The sequence below is a fragment of the Podarcis melisellensis genome, assembly GCF_964234715.1.
Source record: "Podarcis melisellensis genome assembly, chromosome: 6".
Classification (NCBI taxonomy): Eukaryota; Metazoa; Chordata; class Lepidosauria; order Squamata; family Lacertidae; genus Podarcis; species Podarcis melisellensis.
This window is the reverse complement of record NC_138538.1, coordinates 54020581-54048543: the sequence shown is the minus strand read 5'-3', so window position 1 is coordinate 54048543 and position 27963 is coordinate 54020581. Positions and strand designations below refer to the sequence as shown.

Genomic DNA, 27963 nt, shown 5'->3' with positions numbered 1-27963 from the left:
ATGTCCCCCCTCTGCTTTTCCATATGCTGTATATGTATATTGTCTTCCTTAGACCTGTAAAGTATGTTTGCTTAAATTATGTGGTGCAAGTCTACTATGAAACATTACTTTATTACATATGGCTGCAGGAATGCTTTAGGATGGGAATGATTCTGCACAATGTCTTGCATTAGTTTTTTGCTATATTCATGTTGAATAATTCTGAGGCACACTAGTATAGCCTCCCCCAACCCCTACAGCCATAGGAATGTGCATTGTTACTATTTCTTGTTCTGAATGGCCATGATGATTTTGCCTATGTTCATAAATTGTATTCCTTTTATATTGTATCCATTTTGCAGATACACAGAGCATTATAAAGCTTTGTTTGCAGAGCTGATACTGGATGGTTACAATGCATTCCTATGACCTTGAAGCCCACTATCATTATACAGTACTAGAGAATAAACCCTATTGAACTCATAGGCAGTTACATCCAAGTAAAAGTTCTTCTGCACTTCTACAGCAGAAATGTATTACTCATTTCATAGAATCTCATCCCTTCCCCAAGGAGCCCAGAGCAAGATCCCTGGGGTGTGTGATAGGTTAGCCTGAGAAAATGTGACTGGCCAAAGGTTACACAGTGAGCAGTGATTTGAATCCAGATCCCAAGTCTGAGACCAAGACTGTTAAATACTTAGCCATATAACTAGTGTGGTCTCTCTCTCTCTCTCTCTCTCTCTCTCGCTCTCTCTCTCTCTCTATATATATATTACACCCACTAGCATAATCAGAGAGAGTTACAAGCATATTCTATGTAATACAGAGAATGGAGGTTTTAAAATGGTTGGTGCATTCATAACACAAAAAGGTGTTGGGAAATTGCAAGAGCAAAAGGCCCTTCTCTATCAAATACCCACAGAGAAAATTGTACTCAAGGGTCTGCGTGGCAGCTCAAGGTGCTGACATGTTGTGAAGACTTCATAGCAGAAGGTCCCAAAGGGTTCATATTATCACTGCGTAATAATACATATCTATGACCATTTGGAAGATACACTATTTTCCAAAGGCAATTCTGAATTAATTTGTACATTTCTGTGATCACTCAAGAGTTGCTTTCTGGGTGCTGTCTTCTCTGTGTAAGTGGGAGGGGTGTTGAGGGAACTTCAAGATTCCCATGCCTTGAAGAGCTGCCTCAGGGAGGAGTGTGTCACCTGTGAGGGCAGCATTAGCACTTCCTCCTCTCTCCTCTCAGAGGGCACCACATAGCTGCTGCCTGCTCTTCCACCAAGATGGGCAAGTGATAGGAATAGCTATTGCTGCCTCCATGCCACTCACTCATCTCTAGCTGGTGGAATAAGGCGGCCGAGGACCCAGAGAGTACTGGCTCCCTCTCTGAACTCCAAAGTCCATAGCGGGCAATACAGTACCTTGCGGCCAACTGGAGCAGCTGCTCCTTACTTGTGCTCTTAACGGGATAGAGCACAATCGGGAACCCCCGGGCCCTTGCACGAGCAGCCAGGGTCACTCTCCTTTTCCAAGTATCTCCTGGGCCCAATCCTCCATGCTACGTCTCTGAGATGAAGCGTGGGAGGCAGCTCTTTCCGGGAAGCGTCCCTGCTCGCCCGCCGCCTTTCTGGGGGTGCCGCGACAGGAAGGATCCGCCAGGGTGGCCGGTGGGGTCTTGCGAGAGGAAGCGGCTGCTGCTACTTGTGCAGGGACCTGCCGCCTTTGCACGCTCTTCTGTAGCCCTCTGGGAGCTGGAGGGCATGCAAGGCACAGCTCGCTTCCCCTCGCCTCGGGGGTGGGAGAGAGAGAGAGGCTAAGCTAGCAACAGGCACTGGCCCGCTCGCCTATCCCCTCTAGGTGGCTCACAAGCTTCCCACCGGGAGAGGAAGCAGCCGCCGCCGAGGGGGCATCCAGCGGGCCGCCGGGGGAGACGTCTAAGCTGTGGCTGAACTTTACCAAGGGCAACCCCCGGCTTGCTCGCCTCCTCATGGGGATCGGCGATGGGGAGCCTGCGGGAAAGGCGCTTCCTCCGCAGCACACGTGCGATCTCGTTGGGCAGCCCCGCCCGCGAGCCCCCAGCTCCCCCCAACCGCGCGTGGCACGGAGGATCGGGGCCGCCGCGCCCCAGTCCCTGCAGAGAGCGCGGACCCGCAGCTGGCATCTCACACGCTCTCTCTCTCTCTCTAGCTGATGGGAGGCATGCTCCCGAAAGTCGCCCATCACTTGGGAATTCCCTCTTCCCCCTCCGCCATCCCCTGGCAGGGAGCGAGCGGCACTTTCCCCTGCCGCACGCGCCGGGCCGATTCTCTCTGAGACGCGCGCCAGGCTGAGGTTCGCTCCGCTCGGCGCTCGACTCGTGCTGCTTGCTCGCAGCCCGAGCCCGAGGCTGCCTTGGCAAAGAGAAGACTGTGCAGCCTAGACCGGCTCAGCCGAGCGCCGAGCCGGATTTTCAGGAACAATAACAGAAAGCGCTGGGGCTGAGGGAGCCGAGCCGCGCGGCCCCCTCCCTCCCTCGCTCGCCCGCCCGCCCCGCCAGCTCGTCGCCGGGCCGCCTCCCCCCCCCACTCGCCCCCCGCTCGCGCCACAATAATGTACGCCTTCGTGCGGTTCCTGGAGGACAACGTGTGCTATGCGCTGCCCGTGTCGTGCGTGCAGGGCTTCAGCCCCAAATCCCGGCTCGACTTCGACAACCAGAAGGTCTACACCGTCTACCGCAGCCCTGCCCACGACCCCGAGGACGGCGACGAGAGCCCCCGCGAGCTGGGCGAGCGGCCGCTGCTGCACAAGGCCCAGATCCTGGCGCTGGCAGGTGAGGCAACCGGGGGGCGCGCGGGGACGGCGGGCGGAGGGGAGGGGTGCAATCCGGAGGCCAGACCACTTAAAAAACCTCCCTGCTCCTTGAAGGAAAGGGTCGGGGAGAAGCTGCTGCTCCTGCTGCTGCTCCTGCTCCCCCACCCGGGGAAATGGGTGGGAGGGAAGAGGCCCGACTGCAGCCCCGCTATTTGTAGGGCCTGCCCGTCTCCGTGTGTGTGTGTGTGTTGCTGAGGGAGGGGTTTCATGCGTCTCCAGGGGTCTCTGCTGCAGAGGCCTAGGATGGGGCTTCTCAGAGGCACAGGGATGCTCATTCGTGTGAGAATGGCAACAGTAATAATCTGGGGTTTTGTTTATTTGTTTATTTTTAAGAGAGTATTTTCCCAAGGTGCTCAAGAGTGCTTGAATGAATGTTTCTGGCTGAAGAAGGAATGGCTACAGGAAAGGATGGGGTCGTTTGGGTCAGGGGTAGCATGCCGAAATGGGCATAATGGCAAGGACTGGGAAGTTTGTGAGATCCTAGAAAACGAGGGTCCAGAAGGAACTGTTGCAGCGATTCTATGCATGGAATGAGGAGGCCTTTGGTTATTTGGCCACGTGTGATAGGCATGGAAACCAAAGGATGAACATGGGCAGATTGGTCATGAGGAAGTTGAGGATGTAGTTACCACAGAAAAAGTCATAAAAAGAGCCCTGCTGAATAAAACAGAAGCATCACCCTGCTTTCAAAAGTAGTGTGCCAGATGATTCCAGGAATCCCACAAGCAAAGAATGAATGCAACAGTCCTCTGTTGTTTGCAGCCAAGCAGCTGCTATTCAAAGGAATGCTGCTCTTGAATGTGGATGATCTAATGAACTACCATGGCTAAAGTCATTGATCAATCGGTTTTTCTTTACATCATCGTTACATCTTGGAGCAGTGAGTTCCATAAGTTAGCTATATTACATGGTGGAATATTTTTCCCTGTATTCTGTAAGTGTTCTCATTCAATTCCATTGAGCAAATGGAATAGCATTTTGTGAGAATTAGTTCTAGTATTAAGTGAGCTTGTATGGACTTTCTTCAAAATGTGTGTCATCTTAAAAACCTCCATGAGGAGTAGCATATAGAGGCCATATTATTACAAGAATTGCTCCTTCCTGTGATCCATTAGCAAAGGTGACCTACATGCATAATAGCACAGCTTACTAAAAAATCAGAGGCCGAAGAAGATAGATGGTAGCAAATACATTTTCTTGGCAGTATATACCAGACTAGAAATACAGTGAGTCCCAGCCCCCAGATTGCAGACAAATGAACTGTCATTAGCCATGAGTGCTAAATGGAACTTTCATATTCAGAAACCATATACTTCTGAGTACCAGATATTGTTGACAATAACTATGGCTAACCATAGTTTTCTGTCCTTTCTGAACTGCCAGATGCGGTGCAACAAGGTTTTTCATATGGCTGGTATTTTTACAAATTAGCAGTGTACAAATTAGCAAATAAACGTTTACTGCTAGGTGAGTATGTATAGGATCACACTCTTAAGTCCACAGAAGTACACACAGGAAGTATGCCTCACTGCACATAATGGGCACCTTCTTTTATTCACAGAGTCCCTCTCTCTCCCCCCCCCCATCCACATGAATTAAAGGAGCCATGCTGGAGATAGGTGGACTTTATCCCAGGTAATCTTATCCCCTTCTAGCCCCAGCATATAGATACAGCTTCACTATTTGAACCTAAATTCTGGCTAATACCGCCATACATTGTTTCAGCAGTTCACAAGGAGAAGTAGGCCCCTAGGCATATACCTCTCTCCTTTCCTACTGAGGTGTGTAGAGCAATTCAGACCTCTGGTCTGCAGCAACATGGCTTAACAGAGCAGAGCAACAAGTTTCACACATCCACACCTCTTGTACCAGCCTGATTCATTTTGTTAGCCAACACCTAAGCTGGTGCACCGAAGAGGCCCAGATCGTGTCCATTGCTGTCATGTGACAGAAGCAGGGTCTGATGAAGAGCCAGTGATTCATTTACTTGCTCCCTCTCCACCCTCCAGAATGTCCCATTTTGTAGGTTTATGCTTACCACCAGTGAGTGGGGTAACTGCTGGTGATGGCTCAAAGTGCTCTGTGGCTTAAAGTGTTCTGTGCCAGTGGAGCCACACAAGACTGGGCAGAGGTACACCTCTGCTGCATACACACACACACACACACACACACACGAACACATCCTGACAGTTCAGAGAGTTGGATCACAGTGATATTTCACGTGTCACATTGCAGACCTGTTAAGATGGCCACAGAGGCTGATGGACTCTGAATAATTCCTGAGAGTCTTTGAGATTTTGTTCTTGTAGCTGCTGGTCCTGTTGAAGCCCTGATCACATTATGGAGTTCTGAAATGATGTGGACTCCTCTTATTATTGAGCTGAGGCTGTACAGTGCCTTAGCTTATCCAATAGCTGATGAAGAAGGTGGGGGCAATGTCTAGAATACAAATATGACTGGACAAAAGTGAGAGCTCATATTTGAGACCACTCTCTGGCAGTGATACTGCCCAACGAGTATACAGTACTGTTCTACCACTATTGTATCATCTCAGTGCCATATACTGATGTGTCTTTGAATGATGAGATGTCCCCAAATGAGTCCACAGAAAGATATTAAGGAAACCTTGAAGGCCTATTGTGACTTACTTGGGATAAAATTGCTGGCATTCATCACAGCCTGAACAGCACAATTAAAACAATTAGTCACAGATTTAGGGCGTTGCCTAATTATTTTCATAGTACATGCTCAGGAAGTGGTTATTAGTGTCAACTACTGGCTGGTCATGGGAAGCGGGTGGCGCTGTGGGTTAAACCACAGAGCCTAGGACTGGCCGATCAGAAGGTCGGCGGTTCAAATCCCCGTGACGGGGTGACCTCCCATTCCTTGGTCCCTGTTCCTGCCAACCTAGCAGTTAGAAAGCACGTAAAAGTGCAAGTAGATAAATAGGTACCGCTCTGGCGGGAAGGTAAACGGCATTTCCGTCCGCTGCTCTTTTTCGCCAGAAGTGGCTTAGTCATGCTAGCCACATGACCTGGAAGCTGTATGCCGGCTCCCTCGGCCAATAAAGCGAGATGAGCGCTGCAACCCCAGAGTTGGTCACGACTCGACCTAATGGTCAGGGGTCCCTTTACCTTACTGGCTGGTCACTAATATTACTTCCAGTACCAAATATCAGTCAGATGGTAGCTGGACAATTACACATTCCTAAATAATGTTGATTAATGTTAGATCAGGGTTTATGCTTAGGTTTGTCAGAGAAACTGATTTGTTGGTTCTGATGACCTGCTGTGGAAGGACAGAAGAAGTGTGATACTGATAATTTTCTCGATACCTCAGTGGCATTTGATACTATCAGCCACACCATCCTGGAATGTAAGCACTTGGTGGATTCCAGAAGGTTATCCTGGGGTCCTTTAGCTGTGGTTAAGGACAAAGGTCCAGCTGTAAAATGGAGCTCAGTCCAAACAAGATGGGATTTTTATTCATTTAAATATTTTAAAGTTACACTTCAAGGTGGGATGCAACCTAAAGCAGGTTCTGTAGGTAAGTAGTCTGCCTGACTGAGGATCTGTTCTGCTTAGGGTTGCATGCCCTCTTAAGTCTGCAATACTGTTAGACCCATCCGTTGCTATGAATACCCAAGTCGTGTTGGTGGCATGCAGCACTTTTCACAAAGTGCTTCAGACCAGAGTGCCAGTTGCTACTCCTTCTGAGCAGACGTAGCGTGGCCATGTTTATCCTTGTACCATTCAGGCTTGACAACTACAATACATTAGGAACAATACACTAGGAACATAGGAATCTGCTTTATACCAAGTCATGTTATTGGTCCATCTTGCTTAGTACTGTCTGTATTGACTGGCAGATGCTCACCACCATTTCAGGTAGGGAACCTTGCATCCCTACCTGAAGATTCCAGGGATTGAACCTGCATTCAAGGCAGGTGCTCAACTACAGAGCTACAGTTCTTTTTCAGAAGTGTCGCATATTGAGAACATATCTACCATGATGATGATGGGCAGGCGTTATCTTGCCATCTTAATTGACTTCCTGTATGTTTCCAGGTGGTGGTGTTGCCTTGATCCCAGGATTTATAGGTATGCCAAAGATCACCGGTTCTGATGATCTGTTCAGAGATTTTTTCCAGTCTTTTGCTTGTTGAGATTAGGTGATGTGCCTTCTCTGTAGTAGTTTCCAGTCTGTGGAATGATTTCCACTAGGCACATGCTGGATGATTATTTTATTTTATTTTTTACTAATTTCTTCTATGCCATGCAAAAATGGCTTTAGTTTATTGTTGCTTTTTCAGTTCTGCTGCTTTTATATCTGAAATTTCAACTTGATTGCTTCCTGTGCTGCCACATGTAATTTTGAACTTGCTTATTCATATTAGTTTGTTTTGTTTTTATTGTTAAGCTACATGTTGCTAGAAAATACCTTTCTGAAGTGGGATAATACAAGTCTATCAGATAAATAAACAAATCCTTTCTATATGTGCTGTGTAAAATCATAATCTTCTATCTGCGAAACAGCACCCCCCACCCACTGCCATACAGGTCTTGCAGAATTATAGAAAAGTGCTTACATCAAGGATAAGAAGGAAGGCAAAAGGGGGAGGGGGAAAAAAGCTAGCCTTTAAAAGGCCTGAGCTACTGAACTATGATTCAAAGCCTGGAAAGAGTAAATTAATGTCATCACTGCTCCTTAGTTAGTTGTTTGCCCCTCCCCCCCCGCAAATGCAAGTTTGTTTGTAGCTTTAAAATATTATTTTTTTAGTATATCTCCAGAGTGAGAAAACTATTTGCAGCACACAAGAATCCCAAGGGCATTGTTATCTGAGAAAGGTACTGTACACGTTGAGCATAACATTCTGGGGGCATGCATAGAGAATAGGCTCTTCTTTCTAAGTATCCATTCTCAAGTTTGGGCATTATGAGCTGGCAGTTGAGGTGCCATTTTTAAAAAGAAAAAAAAAAACCCAAACACCTCTGTTTTACAGAGTTCAAAACCAAAATGTTCTTTACCCTTTTAGGATTGTTTGATCCCAAAGACATGCTGAAAAGTTGGGGGTGTGGTGACCCTGTTGGCAGGACTGAGAATTAACAATCCTCTGTGTCGCGAGAGGAAAACCTTATATAATCTAGAATAACGCTCTGTATTCAAAATGCCAAACAGCAGGATTTGTGCTAAACACACTTAGGGGGCAAGAAGCATTTCAGGTCACAGGATTATTTATGCAATCAGTAACATTAAAAATCCCCATATCTGTGTTAAAATATGAGGTGAATATCATATCTGTTGCAAGACAGGGAGTGAAGCTGTAGCTTGTAAAATGTACCTGTTGTTCTATAAATCATTATATATGCTGAGTACAACATACCTAGATGCTAAGTTCAATCAGTGCAGAACAAATGGTAGTTAACAACAGTGACAATTCCTGATTAGTATCAATTATTTAATCAGGGTGGCCCACTGCAAAGTTTTCACTGCCAGACTAGTTCAAACATTTGCTGTAATTTCCCCCAGGGTTGTGACTTTGATTTTATCATGTATATTTTACTGAAAGAACAACACCCTTCTATGACTACAGCATAACAATTAATTATTCGTATCCAAAATAAAGGAAATTCAGTGGTGATATTGAGGCAAAATTTAGGTTTCTTTATTGTCAGAAACTTCAAGCAAGTGCTTCATACAGTCTTTTAAAAACTCTTCCCTTCCTGGTTGGCTGGAGGTGATTTTTACCTGCTGCATGCCTGGTTACAAACGTGATGTAGGAAAATAAGAATTCTCAGTATGGGGAATGATGACTCTCGATTGAGAATGCCTGATTTGGGGAAGACCCTACTCTTCTGAGGGGTTCCCCACCTCAAAAGCAGTAATACAGAATTTCCAACATTCATTAGACTCATAGAATTGTAGGGACCCTGTGGGTTCATCTTGTCCAATTCCCTGCAATACAGAAATGACAAGGATGACAGCAGTTTGGACTAGTGAAGTGAAGGTTCTTGGAGTAGGCTGAGTTAGCTGTCTACCACTTGCTCATAATCTTGCTCTTCATTCATTTATTTCATGATTGTAAATATTGAACTTGTACAAGGTGTGGTCCATTCTGGCTGAGTTTTGTGAGCTAGGAAATTACATATTGCAGTGTGCATTTGAATTTCTTGATAGGTATTCTGCCTGTGACTGAGGTGGGTAATCTGTGGCTCTTAGATGTTGTTGGACTCCCAACCCCAGGCACATTGGTCAGTGATCAGAAATGATACACTGATGGGGTTTGAACTTAGAATGGCTGACAAAGAAAGAGAGGTGGGGCAGCTTATGAAAAGGATGACTTTCATGTGATGGATCATTAGGAGTGAAATATGCCTTGATGCACATATATATACATAGTACAACTGTGCTTGGAATACTTTATCTAGTTCTGGTTGTCACATTCAAAAATTTAGAGCCAGAAAATCACAGCTAAAATTATTGAGGGGAAATATTGGAATGTTTTGATGAATAAAGGGGGACATGATAGTCAAAAAAAACCATGCATGGCGTGAAGAAAGTGAATATGGAGCTCCCCCCCCCCCAATATATATATATATATATATATATATTAGAATTGTTGTCACTCAGTGAAGCTGAATGGTGTGAGATTCAGGACAGGCAAGAGGAAGTATAGCACAGAGTTAAACTATGGAAGTTGCTACTACAAGATGTAGTGATGACCAACTTGGATGGATTTAGACATATTCATGCAGGATAAGACTATCATTGGCTACTAGACACCACAGCTGTTATTACTCTTTCAAATCAGAAACAGGATGCCTCTCTATACAACCTGCTGGGTAACATGAGCGGGAGAGTAATTTTGTGCTAATGTTCTGCTTGTGGACTTTCATAGGCACCTGGGAACAAAATGCTGACTTGATGGGTCTTTGGAATGATCCAGCAGACCAGGTCTTGCGTTATTATAATTGGAGTTGTAGTCCAACAACATCTGGAGGACCACAGCTTCCCAACCCTAGTTCCTAGCCTACAAGGTTTGGATTCGCTGATGTGATCCAGCTGATATGTTGAAGCTGCCCTGTGTAAAAATTGGCATACAGTAAAGTCTTGAGATTGCTTCATCATCTATCTGTTACAATGCACTTCGTGCTTGTTATTCTATTGTCCTATATGCTTTTGACAGCTTTATGATAATATGCTAGCTTGATTATCAGCTGTCTATTTTGCTTTGCCATGTATTGGGCTGTGCATGAATCCACACATATCTAATTGAACATGGAGAACCTGCTTCCTTCTGTTTTCTTCTTTTAGTGTTAGTAATATTTTCTTTGGGTTTCCGAAGGATTTCAGGAGCTATCAGATACCAAAGAAGGCTACAAGCACTAACAGATTCTTGAAACATCCCTGTGTGGAGTGTTCATGGGAAGCTGACAAAGAAAAATAGGGCGTTGTTGAGCAGTTATAGTAACAGCCAGCTTAAAAATTCTCTAAAGTTCAGTAGACCATGATGTTCTGCAGCTTCATTTTCTCTAATATCAGGTTCTCATAATTTGTTTTGTTTGTAAGGCTTAGTAGGTGTTGACGGGAATGGGTTGGTTAACGATAATATAGATTGAACCATTGCTTTCTTCTGATGTTACTTGACAACATTTGTTTTAACAAATCAGTTTTAACACTGGTAGGATCTTTATATGGTCCCAGAATACTTGTACTTCCTTGGTTTGTGCTCCATGTTGCAAAAATCTCCCAATAGTTGCTTAGAATCATAGAATCATAGAGTTGAAAGAGACCACAAGGGCCATCGAGTCCAACCCCCTGCCAAGCAGGAAACTTGCCTGTCAGAACTGCTTCCAGGTGCCCAGACAAAGAAATCTTTAAATTTGAGGGATTTCTTTACCTTCCTTTCCGGCTGTTGAAAGCATGACTGACACTTTTACATATAGATAGACAGGTCCATTAAAATTTTGTGAGCCAGTAACTCTTTTTACACCAATCCAAGGCGTAAAAAAGCTGACTTGCACTTCTGCTCATCACTATTTGCTTTCAGGATCAATAGAAAATCAATGAGAATTATGCTATTAATATTTATTTAAAGTCTTTTTTATAAATCTATTTTGAATTACCCTTTTTTTCTTATACCCGTAAGCCAGGACTGGGCATGTCAACAGGGATTATCTCCACCTCCCCACCGTTAAACCACAGATATTCCTCTTCCCTCGTCACAAACTGCTCTTGATTTTTCTTTCTTTTAAAGACAGTTTTCCTTGCAAAACCCAGGGTTACCTGGTGTTTGAGAAACACATCCAAGGCTTATGTGGGTTTGCAGAAGAAGTCACACACTTATTTCAAACCTAACCTATTTTGTGTCATAGAATGTAGCTATGCTGTGTTGCAAGAATGTATTTGTTGATACAACAAAGACTGGAGATTGGGCATTAGCTTCCAACACTCTTTAAAATTCAGAAGCTGAAAGGTTGTCCAGTTTTTTGCCAGTTAAGCAGTATTTTTCCAAGACATGCCATGCCTAATATAGTCTAATGCAGCCTTCCCCCAACCTGGTGCCCTCCAGATGTTTTGGTTAACAGCCCCCCTCTCAGCTGCAACTAATCAGGCGTGATGGGAGTTGTAGTTCAAAACTTCTGGAGGACACCAGTTGGGGAAGACTGGTTTAGTGGACATAAAATTTCAAAGCATAAAAGATACTATATTACTGATAAAGTGAGGTTAGAATGTTTGTGCCGTAAGAGATGCTGGTTTTTCCACAACATATTGTAAACACATGATTTAATATATCTTTAGGAGTTGCTGATTAGGAAAAGAACATGCACGGACACACTGCGTTCTAAGAAAAAAATTCCATGAAGCTCTCTGAAACACTTCCATATGGATGCTGCTAGTACCGTATGTACTTAGTTTCATTTTCCTGAAGCAGCAGCTTTCAGTGGGCTCACAAATGGTTAGTGTTGACAGTGCAGAAAAGGAAAACAAAGGTAAATCAGGGTTTAATGAGGAGCACAGCATTCATTAGGGATGAGTTACACAGATGAATGCAATTCCTTTTTGTCAAAGACAGAAATGGATCTCTCAACTAGTGAAATTGTATCCTGAGGCAGAGTAAAGAAAATACATACAAAAGATGCAAAAAAGGGGAACCGAGACAAGCTAAAATGAACTGCAGATAGTCATAAGAAATACCAAGCCAGATGCAAGAAGTAGTGGTGAAATAAAATTCTAAACAGCAATCCTCAGAGTCCTCTTCTCAGTGCATTTTATAAGTCTGCCATTTTTAACAACACATCAGTCTGACTGCTAGGTCTGGATAATCGCATTTTCATTTCCACAGAGAAAAAATGTAAAGGAGTCATCAGATTGATGTTGTCATAAGGAGCAGGAGATTAAAAATGAGAGAGTGGGGGTGGGAAAGTTAGGTTTACATAGAAGAAAGGAAATTACAGATAAACATTGATCAGAATTTTAAGTTTGTCTCACTCATATATTACGAAATAATCATAGGTAAATATATTAAAAATTGCAGGGGTACACCAAAGCAAACTTCCTTTCTTTACAAGATTTATTAGACACCTTTCAAAAGATCAAAGATGCATACAATAAAAACATTGTCAAGTAAAGTCAGCCCATTAAAAAAATTATAATTAGAATTGATCCAAAAATCAAGAGCAGCAGAGCAATAGATAATATAATCCCTTGATAAAAGCTGAAAGAGCATGAGAACAAAAAAGCATTAACAAATGAAAATATATTAACCATCTTGCAGAAAGCAGAGGGAGATTATGCATCTCAGTAAGCAGAAACATCAACCCTGTTTGATTTCTTGGATGTCTTGATAATATCTGCCTTGGTCCCAAATTATGTGTTGCTTGCCAGGAGCTGAGTGACAAATGAAAGGTATAGGAAGGAAACTATCAGGGGTGATACGGGTTCTGAACAGTCTGCCTGGAAATTGCACCTGAAGGCTCCAGAGTTCTGCAAATAAACATGCACACTCCTGTCTTGGTTCTCAAGCCACTGGACTGCAGTGGTGGCCTCTGCTTCAAAAAGCAGTAAACGTAGATAGGATTGGAAGGTCCCATTCAGGCCTCTGCCTGTCCCTGGGATCCAGAAAGGACAGTGCTGCTTGTTGTTGCCACTTAATCTTTTCCTTAATCTTGCCAGAGCAAAGGAAATGGCATATTTATATATAATGAAAATTTTGACAGTTTTATTTTGAATTGGGCACAGTAAAACAAGGTCTAACTCCTTTCCACAGCAAGCCCACTTGCCTGGATATTTATCAGTTTGTTATATAATCATGAAATGGCTCGTCCTCCTATTGGAAGACCGGACAAATGCTAGAACATTAGCAGTGGCCAAGTTTTTATTGGTGGTTGCAAGAACCAATGATCCCTATATTCTGAACGAAATGCTTGTTTAACCTGGAGGTAGGCTGTATGAATTGTGTATTGCTTTGTAACGATTTATTGGGTCTCTGGACCATAATAAAGGTTGATGATAATGGTTCAGTTTGTATGGCACATTAAACCAAAGTGTAATACACACTGCACAGACATTCCCACAGCACCTTTCCCTTGCACTTCCTGCTGCCACACGGCAGATGAAACAACCCAGAGTCTGTGTTGTCATGTCATCTGAACCTAGGCTCATGGTTTTTCCTCCAAACAAACCATGAGCTGTAAGCCAGTTACAAACCTTAGTTACGGTTCATGGTTTGTTTGGAGGAAACACATCACAATCCAGACTCTGGCTTGCTTTGTCCACAGTGCAGCGGGGGAGAAGAAGAGTGCTGTGGGAGCTTTTGAGCACTGTGCACTAGTACATTAATGTAGAGAGCAAACTGGGCAAGTGACAGTGACAGCATTTTTTTTAAGCAATGCCATAGTAGTAATGTTGGGAGTGGTCTCTGTTTTTCTCCACCTGACTCTTGTAAGTTGAGCTGCTACCTGCTGCAGGTGTCAACAGTGTTGAAAGAACTTCATTTCACAGTATGCCAGCTGCTTGGGAATTTGCTATAACTGTTCTGAGAGATAGGGGAGAGGTATTCTTAATGCATATATGCTGGAGGAACGCTAGCATATCTTCTTTAAACATTGCCTCTTCCTCTTTTTTTTGGTAAAAGAATTGTCCTTTTGTAATAGGAAGTTTAAAATTTTCATACATTTAAATGAAACAACACAAATACAAATGTGGTGATTGTATTTTTTCTGTCTTGGAAAATACAGAATTAAAAAAATGTAGAATTGCATGTGGCACTCTTCATTTTGGTGTCAATGTTTAGAGTCTGTGGAGCAATTGAATTCCACTGCACACTGAAGACAGTTGAGCATGGGAAACTTTAAGTGGTCTGGCCTCAATGATACAGCATTTGAATGATAAGTTTGATGAAAAGTTTGATGAATTTGACCATTTTTATTTTTATGTAAATTTTACAGAAGATAAAACTGATCTTGAAAACAGTGTGATGCAGAAGAAAATTAAAATCCCCAAGCTTTCTCTCAATCACCTAGAAGAAATAGGAGAAATTACAGATTATGGGGATGAAGATATGGAACTTAGACACTGTAAGGTATTGGAAGTTTTTTTGTTGCTCTTTTTTAAAACTTTGTGGCTTCAGACCTTAAAGGAAAGCATACAAAGCATTGTATTACTGGCTATGACTGATGGGAGTGTGAATGTGATCAAGACTCCTGAATTGCTTTAAATGTCTCTCTTGTAAATGCATGAGGCGTTTTCATTCTATTTGCTCAAGTTCCTTTCTTTAGTCATTGTTGGACACTGTTTCACTTTGGCCCAAAGAGCTAGTTTTTTAATTGAAGGTCAGCTACAGGGTTTTGTGAATATGAGTTTTCAGCGTTGTTACTCATTTTGTGTTGTAAATTTAAAAGAAAGTTTTACGACACTTCATGAAAGAAACTTCTCTTTCACATTCATGTCTGTTGCAGAACTCCTTCACTGGTTGCCTTTTCTTCCCTTTGGGTACTGGTGTTAACTGGTTAACACCAGTAAATAACTTCATAGTGGACTGGCATTCTCTAAAGTGTGGCCTGTGGATGAAGTATGATACATGTATAATACATGTGTTTATGGGTTTGAGAGTATCAGCACCTGCCTTTTCTAGATATTTAAAAGGTCTGATATTAACACACAAAAAACACCCCACAATGAAATATATACAACATAATTCATTCTGCTATTGAAGGGGAACATCCAACTCCCTCATCCTATCAGAAAAGGATTTCCGCTCATGCAACGGGCCTCTCCCCTCTCTCCTCCCTCAATATGCTGTGGCCAAATCTGCTCTAGAGAGTTGGGGGAATCCCCCAGAACAGATTTAGAGTGTGCATGAGGGTGGGAAATATTAAACCACTCAGGGTTGTTAAAGGAGCATCGAAGAGATACAAAAGGACCTCTCCAGATTGGTATTCACCCAGTGTGGCAAAATGGCAAATGCATTTAAGTGCAAACTAGTGTAAGGTGATGCATGTAGGGACAAAAAAAAAAAAAAAAGCATAATTCCACATATATACTCTGAACTGGAGGTGAATGACCAGGAGCGAGAAACCTTGGAGTTGTAGTAGATAGCTAAGTGAAGATGCTGACCCAGTGTACAACAGCTGTGAGAAAGGCAAATTCCATGCTGGGGATCATTAGGGAAGGAATTGATAATAAAAGTGCTGATACCCAAATTCATGTGATCGATGAGGTTATCGTGACAGCTTTGGGGCTTCATCCTATGTTTTTGTTGCTAGATGGAACTTATAGTAGCCTACTTCACAAGAAGCACATGGTAAACTGAAAGTGTCACATAAAAATATGACTATGAAACATAAAACAATACACAGTGTGCCTGTCTTTTTAAGTGACTGGCTGAGCAGGAAAATGTGCTCAGTGATTTTAGTCTCACCATCTGGAAACTATTTTCTTCCTCAGTGGATTTAGGTAACGAAATACACTGACCTTGAGCTAAAAGTTCTCAGGAAAATTCCTTCCTGATTTTTGTCAGGATGCATCTAAAGACATGTACCCTACAAACAGTTCTCAAATTCATCTGGTTTAAAAGTAAATGGAGTGAATAAATGCTCAAAATGAAAAGATCTGTAATGCATTGAAGAAGCATCATACAAAAAGTACACAACAGACATGCAAAAATGGTCTAATATATGTTTGTATTCCAGGTTTTGCTTATGTGATAAAATGGTTTGTGGGACACATAGTTCTGGGTCATATTATTTGCCAAAGCTTTCCCTCTTTAGCCTGCTACCAGGTACTGTGTAGTAATCAGCCTTTTATATACTGAAAAAAACATTATCTTTGCCAATACATACCAGTACTCAAGCCTGCTTGTGGAGGTGTACTTCATTTTAATTCTAGGAAAATCAGATAGGGAGCATATTCATGCGCATTTTGACTATTTTAGATTCATGATGACTGCCAATGTTTTCATTAGAGTCAGGGAATAGGTGTTTGGCTTAGTGACAACGTTATAGAGAAACAGCATATACAAAAGCTATTACGTGCGTATGCCACAGGCATACTGTTTGTGTTTTAATGTTGCAGTGTAAGTTTATTTTATTTGTTTAACAAGAAAAAATGGTAGAAGCATGACAACCACACCATATGATCAATGTATAAGAATTGTAGATTGGTATGATGTGATGCACACATGCAAGCAACTATTAATTTACTGCTGGGTTACTTTCTGGGAATAGCTCATGCTATTCCCATGCTAAGGCAAAACCGTGTGAGATTGCCAGTGTATTTTTTCCTCAATGCCTGTCCCTGTCCCTCACCCTTTTTATTTTTTATGTTTGCCAAGCACATAAAGCTGAATGCGCACAAGTTAAATGTGCCCAAGTTGCAAGTTCCCTGTATTTACATTCTGCTTTTACATTGAACTTCATGGAGTAACCAGGTCTCCGATCTTATTGCCACCAATACTGCCACATGTCAGGCCCAGGAAAGCACATTTTGATTCCCTTCAACCAAACTCAAAAGGCAATCTCACCAGATATGTATTTTTCTGAATTATGGGAACAGTTGCTGCTCATTCATTCTCTCACACACATTTCTTAAATCTATATGTAGGATAATCCAATAGTAATACATGGAAAGTTCCATGCTAGTTAGTTCATTTGCTTGTTGCTGTAGTACACAGTATTCAGTGTGCTATGAAATGCTATACCTCCAGGTATGGCAAGTACCATATTGGCCCGAATATAAGCCGCACCTGAATATAAGCCACAGCTTTAAAATTGAAGGGGGGGGGGAATACCCAAATATAAGCCACTCCATTCCTTGCTGCTCCTGGCTGCATACTTGGGGGGAGGGGGGAGGCACACTGCGTTGCCAGCGGGTTTTCCCTTTCCTCACTCTTTCCCTTCCCGGCTTTGGGGAAGAGGACGGGGGACTACACACAGGGCAGGCGCAGCTTTGCTGCGCTCCTGCCACTGTTTGCCCCACGCTCCTGACTGCATACCGTAAGGTCACGTTTATAAGCTGCACTTTAACTTTTCACGGTCGGAATTTGGGGGAAAAGTGAGGCTTATATTCAGGCCAATATGGTACGTTTTCTCACAAATGCTAGCTATAGTCAACATGGGAAGGAACACACCCAGTTACCCAGACTGTCAAGCTGTTTTGAAAACAGCTTAGTGGCTTGGTTTTGTCAAGATCTTGCTGCAATCTCGTCTCTCAGAGTCCAAATGCCTACAAGTTCACAGTAAGATGTTGCTTGATTTAGAGTGACTTTCGAACCCAGCCAATATCTGCCTGTCTTTTAAGGCAAAAGGTTATTTTCAATCTGTATTATGCATTCTGCTGTATTATTTTATTACTGCTCCATAATGTGTTTCATGTACAGTTATGGTAGTTATTTTGTCATCATTGTTGTAGCACTTGTTTTTGTTGCTTATTTTATGATTAAGTTGTAAATTAGTTTTGTCAACAGCTTAGGTATGTAGGATATGTTGTATTTCTTATTTTGGACATCTTGATGTGAAAAAAATTAAGGTCTTATACATAAAAAGTTTAAGAAAAGCAGCTTGATTTGGTGTGACAGGTATAATGATGACCTTTTCTGCATAAATAGTATTCTTAAAAGTTTGAGGTTGCTTGATGCCCATGAAGCACTGTCCTTATATCACATTTGTCATGGTTGCATCTTAGTTTTGGTTGTCAGTGAAAACTGATGCAGCAATATGGTAGACTATAGCCTGCAAACTTTCATCCTTCCATGCAGTAAAGTTTGCTAAAGTGATTCTTTATTTTTGCCATAAAAGAGAAACATTTTCCTCTGAATTGTAGTTTTGTGCTCCATTCCAAATATTTTAATAAGATGAGAATGACCAGCTGCTCAGTGGCACTATTTCACATACTGTGCTGTGCCCACAATCCCGATAGGTATAGTTATATTTTGCTGAAAGTTGAGACCTTGTCATTAAATTGTGCCAATGAGCTCAACAGCCATTAAAGGAACATCCTATAGTTCTTAGATATAAACTGTGCCATTGAATATTGTTGCACCATTTCCTATATCACCCGGGCAACATTTCAAGAAAGTCAAGAGATGTTGTGATCCACCAGAGAACTTTAGAGCAGTATCAAGAGGATTCAAACAACCCCCAAATAACAGGATAAGATTGCCTTCAAATAATTCTCCCCCTGTGGCCTATTAAAAGTATTGGCAGAGAATTTCTGGATGCAGTGAAGAACAGTGTATTATCACTGTTTTTCTTTTGATTAGATCAGTGGATGTTCTGGCATTTGGGCTTTTTGATTAGAGGGGCTGACTCCTTTAAGCATTCAGCACACTTATTATTCAGCAGATAGTTAATAATTTTGGGAATGCTCTTGAGCAAATACCTGGACTTAAATACACTGGACCATCTGAAAGAACTGATAATGCTTTCAGTAGCGGACAAAAATGTTAATTATGGCTCTTCATCTTTCAGAATTAATATGCTGTCAATATCTTTCTATTTGCATGCACTTGGAGTCACACCTGCTATTTTCTTAGACTCATCATCATGGTTTCCTCTTGTTGTGACAAGATCAACTGTGGAACAGTAGAAGAATCATTCCAGTCGATGCATGTTTCAGTTTTGAATTTTGCACGATTCTTCAAATTCTATAGCTAATTGGAATTCAGACCTGAAATTTCTACCCTTTTCAGAAACTGATCTCCTTGTTAAATCCTGGATTTTATACTTCACAATTACATTCTTATTTCTATTTTACAAAAATAATTACCCACTCTTCATTACTGCAGGCACTGCCAGACTGGAACTACAAGACTTGAAATAAGACAAGTCCCCCCCTCTCTCTCCCCTCCCTCCCTCCCCCCTTCTTTCTCCCTAACTCTCCCTCCCCCCACCACCATTTGAAACTTGCAAGAGAAGTTACAAAATTCTAAAACAATAGGCAAAACACTATTGTTTGGTATACACTTGTGTAAAAAGATATGTCTTCAGAAAACATTTGAAGTTCATAGCTGTAGGTGTGACATTCAGGAAAAAATGCACTAATGGCTTTTGAACAGGTTTGCTGTTTTTATGTTGCAAGTATACTCAGAGATCCCATATTTCATTCAGTGAAAAACTGGACATAAAAGTTGTTGAGCTCCCCCCCCCCAAAAAAAGTTGTTGAGCTCCCCCCCCCCCAAAAAAATCACAAAAATGAAGTTATTGAGCTTTTTTAAAAAGGAAAATTGTATGGGTTGCCCTACGTCCGGATTCTGACTGCAGTGTTCTGGATATGTCCAGGAAATTCCAGACATAGGGCAACCCTAAGTATGAGTATAGTTTGTCATAATTGAGTATTTCTCATTTAAGTTCAGGCTGGTCTTCTGTATGTTTTCTTTCAGAATTTTAGATCTCTGTTGGTGATGACTAGAAAATAAGGAAAAGTAAATTTTGCAGCCCTGACATGCTTCTCACTCAAGAACTGTGCACTGACCATTACTGTTAACATGTATAAAAACGTACAGTTTATTGTTCATGCACATACTATATCCAAATACAAATTTAACATTTGATACATGCATGATTTATGATACTGATAAACTCTTTAGTGCTATTGTGACAGTATATTGACATTGTTTTTATTCTGCATTTATTGCCACATTCTCATTTTATTATGAATTTAAAATAAACTTCTAATTCAACATGAAAACACGGGCTGTTTGTTATTTTTGCATTTACTAGCTACGTATGTAGTGTTTCTCTATAATGTTGCCCTAAGCCAAAATAATGCAGTTTTATCATGAAAACAGTTATTATTTTAAAGCAAACACTTTCAGTTACACATCTGCTTTGCTTGATGCTAAAATGGGGCACAAAGTAGCTGTAAGAAAGCTTAAGTACTAATACTGAGAGTCAAAGGAAGGGCAGATAAATTTGCCTTGGAGACATTACCTCAGTTGAGATATGGCTGATTATTGCACAGTACTGGATAGCCTGATGCCGAATGAAATTATTTCATTAATAATTTTGTTGTATTGTGGAATTATTCCACTCAGTCACTTGGTTTGAGCTTTGATGCCCCCCAATTAGGTTAATGGTGTGAAAGTTGTGGCCACACCAGTAGCGTACAAAAATTTCTTTTAAGTATGTATGTATGTATGTATGTATGTATGTATGCTTGTATGTATTTCCCACCTTTTACTCCAAGGAACTCAAGCTGGTATACATGCTTCTTTCTCCCAATTTTTCCCCTCACAACAACCCTGTGAGGTAGGGTTGAGAAACAGTGACTGGACCAAGGTCACCCAGTGAACTTCGTGGCTGAGTGGGGATTTGAACTGTGCTCTCCCAAGTCCTAGTCTGACACTAACCATTACATAAATGCATACTGCCAGGAAATTTTGCAGAGAACTATTAGCTAACCTTCAGCAAATCTGTTTTGTCACCTCAGTGCACTCAGAAAAATATAGTTTTCAGCTGATGGAATGAAAGAACACAATATCTATGCCTATTTTTCCCCCTGGGAGCACTCAACAGTTAATAGTGTTGTTGAAAAATATCTAGGTGCTAACAACTTTCTTAGTTTGTGTGTTGAAAAAATAAATTTCATACAAAAGGCACAATTGCAAACCTGCAAAGGAGTTCATGTAAACCAGTGTGCTCCCATTCTCTTCAGCATACTAAGGACTCTCTGTGCATTGTGGAGAATTCCCACTGCCAATTGTCCGCAACTTTTGACTAGCTTTGGTAGGCAGCCCAAATTGGGGTTACCATCAGCCCTGCCTTCTCCAAGTGCTAACTTGAAAAGATTGTGATTATTTATTATTATTATGGTTCAATAAAAAAGAATGACTTCATATTTAGTATAGTTCATTGTAAGCACATCATTTACTTGAGGACTCTGGTGAATTCCTGTTTTAATTAACTATAGAGCTCTGTAGCGTGCTACGTATTATATGTTAACACAATGTTTGTTGTAACACACAGAGACAAGATGGAAGGAAACAAAATGAAGGTACGCACAAAAGCATTGAAGCAGTTGTTGCGCGCCTTGAGAAACAAAATGGAATGAGTCTCAGTAGCAATTCCAGTCCTGAAGCAACATTTATGGAAACTTCTGAAAGGATGAACAATATGGACGATGCTGTAGTTCCTCGAGTTCTTTATGAAGAATTGCTGCGAAGCTATCAGCAGCAGCAGGAAGAAATGAGACACATTCAACAAGAACTTGAGCGAACAAGAAGGCAGCTTGTTCAGCAAGCAAAAAAGCTAAAGGAGTATGGGACATTAGTGTCAGAAATGAAGGAGCTCAGAGACTTGAACAGACGGCTACAGGATGTACTGCTTCTCAGACTAGGCAGTGGTAAGTACTTGGATATATGTGGGACAAGTTCTTAAATAATTTAATTTTAAATTAGAATGGCTGAAATAATCACAATATAATCTGCTTCAATGCGTATGCCAATCTTCCATTTCATACATTGAAAATTCTGTATTCATGTTCCTTTTTTCATTCTTTTTATTAATAGAAATTTTCATCCTGGTAATATTGGCATGCTTTTCCAGGGCTGCACACAGCCATGCTGTGCTGCAGCTGTGGAAACATACTCTTTTTGAAAACCACTTTGAGGTTTTATTATAATCAGGCAGTATATAAATGTTTTGAAATAAATACATCTAGGTATCTCTTCCCACCCAAACCAGAAAAAAGCATGCAGAAATATAATAATTTTTCATAGCACACTGGTCCTTGTAACATGTCTGCAACATCATTTATGGCAGCTTAAGTATTGTGGCCAAAGTTCTTGCTAGAATGAGAAAAGGAATCCAATAAATATCTTGAATAAATATAAGAGTTCCATCTTACAGCATGATCCTTTGCATGTATACTTGGAATCTCACTATTTATCAGGACTTGCTTTCAGATAAGTGTTCATAGGATTGGAGAACCATAAGCCAAACTTTCAAAGTGCTCTTCTTGAGCAAACAACATTTGCTCCAATTTATTTTTCAGTTCCATATCTGTAAATTCCATTGATTTTTAAAATTCAATTTAGATTTTCTCAAAATGTATACTATCTAAAACTTTGTTTGGTTTACACAAAACCAAAGACACTTTTACCACATTTGGACAATCAGGTACTGGCTTGACAAACAAGGCTTGTGGCACTATCATGAGTGTGTTTCCAATGTTTCAAAGTCTCCAGATAGGGGTACAGTCATACCTTGGTTCTCGAACGTAATCCATTCCTGAAGTCCGTTTGACTTCCGAAAACCTTTGAAAACCAAGGCGTGGCTTCCAATTGGCTGCAGGAGCTTCCCGCTCTCAGTCGGAAGCTGCGTCGGATGTTCGGCTGTTCGCAAACTGGAACACGCACTTCCGGGTTTGCAGTGTTTGGCTGCCAAAACGGACGAGTAGCAAGGCATTTTAGAACCAAGGTGCGACTGTATAAGGAAAGGTACTCCTTTAGGTAACCTCATCTCAAGATGTCCAGGGCTTTATAGGCCAATAGCAAGACCTAAAACCTGGCTCAATAGCAAAATGGCAGCCAGTGAAATTCAGCCCAGGTGTTATGCACAGTTGATAGGTGCCCTCTTCCACAGCCTTGCTGTGGCATTATGCACTAGCAACAGCTGCCAGTTCAACCTTAAGGGAAGCTCCACAAAGAGTTCATTATGGTAATCTAATCTGGAGACTTTCCGGGCTTTGACCACTTTACCTAGGCTATTCCAATAAAGGGATGGTCACATCTGTTATAGCAGCCAAACTAGCAGAAGGTGCTCCTTATCCACTGGTTCTCCAGTGACAAAGATGGATTCAGGAGCACCGGCAAAACTTGCTACTTCAGAGAGTGAAACCCCATTTAGAACAGTCAGTTGATCTGTTCCTGGGCCTGGGAAGTGCTCCTAAACAGAACCCTAATCCTAACCAGAATTCAAGCTCAGTTTATTGACCCTCATCCAGCCCATCATGGTACCTAAGCGCTTACCCAATTCCTGCATAGTCACTTGATTCAGAAAAAGAGTTGAGTTATGTTTTGTGTCTCACGTGATGTGACAGAAAATACATAATAAAAGCAAAAACAACCCAATAACACACACCCCCCGTCATATTTTAAAAGTGCATCAGATGTCCTGGTTAAAGGGGTGTGTTTTCATCTGGTGCCTTAAAGGGGTATAAGGAAAGTGCCAGCTGAACCTCCCTGGGGAGAGCATTCCGCAAATGGGGAGCCACTGCAGAAAAGGCCCATTCTCGTGTTGCCACCCTCCGGACCTGCCATGGAGGTGACACAAAGAAGAGCGTCAGAGGGTGATCTCAGGGTCTGGGTAGGTTCATATGGAGAGAAGCAGTCCAATAAACTGTTTAATCTATAGGCTTTCTGCTAGACCACTGCTAAGCCACTGCCACAACATATTGGATCTGTGCATACATATGCCATGCTCATCTTTCAGTCGTGTTACTCTACAAATACCTCTTATTGTCAGTGTTCAGTCCTTCTCTGTGCAACTTTTTTTGGTTACTTTTCTGTTTTGGAAGTTGTGACAAATCTCTTTCTTAGCATCTGACATCTTTTCCACTGGGAAGTATTATGAAAAGGTTCTGTTCAGTTCCCTCTTCTAAGCATGATGTCGTAATTTTTTACTTGATATTCCCCTGCTTATTCTTCTTTGAAATTTCATTTAGCTCATTGAAATATAGGGATGGCTTGGTGGCTTCTCTTACATTCTCCAGTACTCTGTGAATGGGTATTTGAAGAAAATATGAAAGTGTTAGATTATTTTTTCCTCCAGTGTCTTGGAGTGTGCTGTCACTGAAGATGTGATAGCCCTATATTTTGACAAATCGGATTTCTTAATTATAGTAGCCAGTTACATTTAAAACAAGGAAGATAAATGTTGTGTTTCTTGGTAAGAGATAAGATGCAGTAATAAACAATATTTAGACTTGAAGTTTAATATTTAAAGAAAGTTATTACAGTTTTTTCAGATATTTAATTAGCTACAATTTTCTTCTTCTTTTATTAAGCTGGTTTTCATGCACTCAAAGTAAGCTGAACTCTCAAAATGTTTGCACTTCCCTTCTAAATACCACCATGCATTTTATTTTATTTTTACTATCCCACTAAGAGGCTAGTGGCCATTGAAATGCAGTTTGTTAGCAGGCTGGTAAAAACTGCCCTACCAGATAGGCTGGCACAGGAGGGGCAGAGCTGAGGGATGAGTTTCCCTTCCTCCACAGCTAGCCTGCAAACTGAATGGGCAGGCGGAAGAGGGACGGAGATACCTGTCCATTCTCTGCCAGTTTACTGACCTTCATGGTCACCTATGGCTATTCGGCTAAATACAGGTCTGATTTAGGAAAAGGACTGGTGAGAAGGTACTTTTCTATTTTTACTACAAATACCTTTCAGAATCAAAGCGTTGAGAAGCAAACATACTTCCTTATGTGAGTGCATAGGTAGTACTCTTTCCCTAAGTGATCTAATGTCAAGTGTGTCAGGAGATAAAAACTAGTTTCTATAAATTTTTAGAAGGCATAAGCAGGCACAGGTGAAGCAGGGAAGCAGAAAGGATTAATTTCTGCATATTTCATTTTGTTTCCTTTTGATAGAGAAACATTCTAAGAGCTGAGAAGCCCAGTTCATATTTTTTGCTCACACTCTAAAATCCCAAGCCTGTGCTCTTTTGATCTCTTAAATATTGTATGTTGGACTCTTACCACTTCAAATACATCTCAGAAAGTGAGAATCTACATTCAAGGCTTTCCCCGTATCTTTTTGAAAGAAAACTTAGGCTGTGCTGTTATGTTGTAGTGTGTACTGGAATTAAAGCAGCAAATCAGTGGGTCCCTGTCCACGCAGAAGTCCCAGTTGTGCCTGCTGCCTGGGAAGGCAGCAGAAGAGCAAGGCATTGGCAGCAGCTGGATTGTAGTCTGGCTCACCCACCATCTGGCTGTGCTGCAGCTCAGGGCCTACCATGGGAGCTGTAAGTCTAATTAAAGGCCTGGCCCAGACTTTGATGATGCTGTTTTCAACCGCTGGTGAAACTGCCATCGCACTCTCCCCCGCCAGAGGGAGAATCGAGCTGAATCGGCAAGGGGCTGATACCGCTCTTTCCTTCCTACGCTTCTTTAAACTGCTTGGCTGAGGAGTGAGCTGCTGCCCTTCCCTTAAGGAACCCCTGACCCACCACCGGCAGAATGGGAGCTCCATTAAAGTGCTCCCCCTCCCCAGCTGAGAGAGCCCCGCCCCAACTCCTGCTTGCACATGAGTAGGAGCCGGATCAAGGCTGCTCAGCTGGGGAGCCCAAAGTCTCTTCTTCCCAGCTGAGAGATCCCCGACCCTGCTGCTGTTTGCACCCAAGTAGGAGTGGCATTGGGGCTGCTCAGCTGAGAAGCCTGTAGCCCGCCCTTCCCAACTGAGAGAGCCCCAACCGTGCTTGGCTGCCTTCTCTGGGAGGGTGTGTTGCACCTTTCCTCCCAGAAAGATGGAAGGCAGACCAGGCAGTGTAGGGGCTCTTGGATGCTGCTGGCGGGCCCAGTGCTCACCAGCAGCTTCCAGCAGCCCTTCCCCACAAGGCATGGATACAGTAGCTTTGCACCCCGTGCCTTGCAGACTTTGTTGAGGAGTGTGGGCTGCATCATTCCTCCTGGGGTGAATGACCCCACACCAGAGGAGAGAGACAGCACACCCGCACAGGTAAAAGCAGTCAAACACATGGAGCCTGACAGGTTCCGTGCGCTTGGCTACTGCCGCTTGGTCAGACTTCGGGGAGTGGGGGGCAAGCTGGCAAGGTAGCTGCCCCCCCCCCGTGCCAGCGAAGTCATAGGGAGCTTGGCCAAGGAGCCCCAAGGTCCTTGCTGCTCCAGTGTGAGCGGCAGGGGACTTGGGGCTGGCTCTGCTGGGAGCAGGAGCTCTCCTGCCGCCAGCGGAGCCTGGCCAAGGGATCTTGGGGCTTGCTTAGCAGGGCACAGGAGCCTTCCCGCCCCCCAGCTGAGCAGCAGGCTTGGGCCAGTTGTATTGGCCACAGCCCATGAGGCGCTGGGGTGAAAGCACCTGAGCTCCCACGATGAGAGCTGCAGGAGTTTCACCCAGTATATTGTCAGCTGGGGCCAATGCAGCTCTTTTCAACATTGCTGTATATCATCAAACCGCGATGTTTGGGTGCCGATACACCATGATGTTGAAAACCCAACATTGTCCAGCCCTTGTGTGAGGTACAGCCACAAGCTTTTAGTGGCCTCATATGCAGGCACCAGCTTTTAGGTGCCTCTGGGCAGAAATGTGGCCGCATTGTGAAAAACAGTCTGCTACTAGTCCCCTCCCTTTAGCCAATAGATTTATATATCTGCCTTGGCTGTCTGTTGGTGATGGTAGCCAAGAATATCAGTTTGCAGTGTCCCACAGGGCCAATGCTAGACACGGTCTTTGCCATGAGTTAAATGTATCATCTGAAAGTTATCTTACTGTATAACCTGGTAATATTTTATCCCAGAATGCTACCCTTGGGGACTTTGAAATAACAAAAATGTTGCACAAGAAAATTAGGAAGCAAAACTATGAAAAAAATATCTAACACTGTTGTATTTATTTTCTAATTCTAGTTCTGGATGTTCTACACCTCACAAATGAAAATATTTTTTCACTGATACAGAGATTTTCCTTACTCCACACTTGTGTTTGCTAGGTTAAGATAATTTTGTTGACTTTCAGAAACCTCCCATTACTGCACAATTTCTTTCTTGCTTACCGAAGCAGAAAAGCCACAAAGAGAGAGAAACTTTAAAAGTAGGCATGGTACATGGCAAATTAGGCACGCAACACCAATTAGCAAAAACACAGTAAAAGGAATTGCATGTCTAATTCACAACACGCTGTGCTGTAAATGCAACTCTTAGTAGTTTGTGAAATCACTGTGAAGTTTATCTAGTTAGAAGAGGCTTTGATTTTGGAAATAAAACTATCCATAGATATAGACTCTTAATTTTACTGCTTTCTGTCAGTGGCTCCTAAGTAATAGAACCTCATTTATATATTTATTTTCTAGTGGTACTGTGGACTGCTGTTTTGGTAGAGGTTACTAGTCATGCTATGTTAGGAAGAGTTTAATTTCATACGTACAAATATATAGATTATCAGCAAACAGCAGAAGGCCACCAAATAGAAATAGCATAATGGTTTCTGGTGAGGTAACCTTTTCTTTTTACAAATAAATATTTAGTGTCCGCATTTTTTGGTTGTTCTCTGTATTATTTCTCCATGCTGCAAGAATTGTATGCAGCTAAGGGGAATACTGTTCACACTCCTGTTACGAGATAGAAATAGGTCTTGCCCGTCCCTTGAATTGTTGATACAGGAGTGAGCTATTCTCTTCTCAGGTTCTCCAGTTACGGAATTTCTACATTCAGCCAGGGAAGGATTGAAGAGAAAGCCCTGGCTTAGCATCATTACGGTAGCTGAGTTGGAAGCAAGCACTTCCTGCTCAGCTTACAGAACGGGATAGGCAGGACAACTCTGCAGAAGCTGCTGCTGTGTCCAAGAGCTCTTGGCTGCAGTGCAGACTTTCTCAAGGTTCTCCTGTGCACCCAGTCTCCTGCCCTAAAACCACTTGCTCTTTGGGGGGCAAAGGGAGACTCATTCTTGCCCTC

At 42.4% G+C, this 27963-nt stretch overlaps 1 protein-coding gene across 5 annotated transcripts in view; it reads left to right on the top strand.

The window, feature by feature from the left end:
* The window catches only part of BEND5 (BEN domain containing 5), a 733046-nt gene that overhangs the window by 407428 nt on the left and 297655 nt on the right, over positions 1 to 27963 (top strand). Inside the window, exons 1-3 of one of the 5 annotated variants that reach the window (XM_081913982.1) lie at positions 1533 to 2797; positions 14289 to 14422; positions 21303 to 21678. The exons of 1 other annotated variant lie outside the window; for it this stretch is intronic. In XM_081913982.1, coding sequence (XP_081770108.1) covers positions 2578 to 2797; positions 14289 to 14422; positions 21303 to 21678 — 730 coding nt within the window. In that variant the 5' untranslated portion in view covers positions 1533 to 2577. Of the gene's footprint in view, positions 1 to 1532; positions 2798 to 14288; positions 14423 to 21302; positions 21679 to 27963 lie in introns of those variants that run through there. 3 more of the 5 variants (XM_081913985.1, XM_081913983.1, XM_081913984.1) reach the window with 3 other exon arrangements.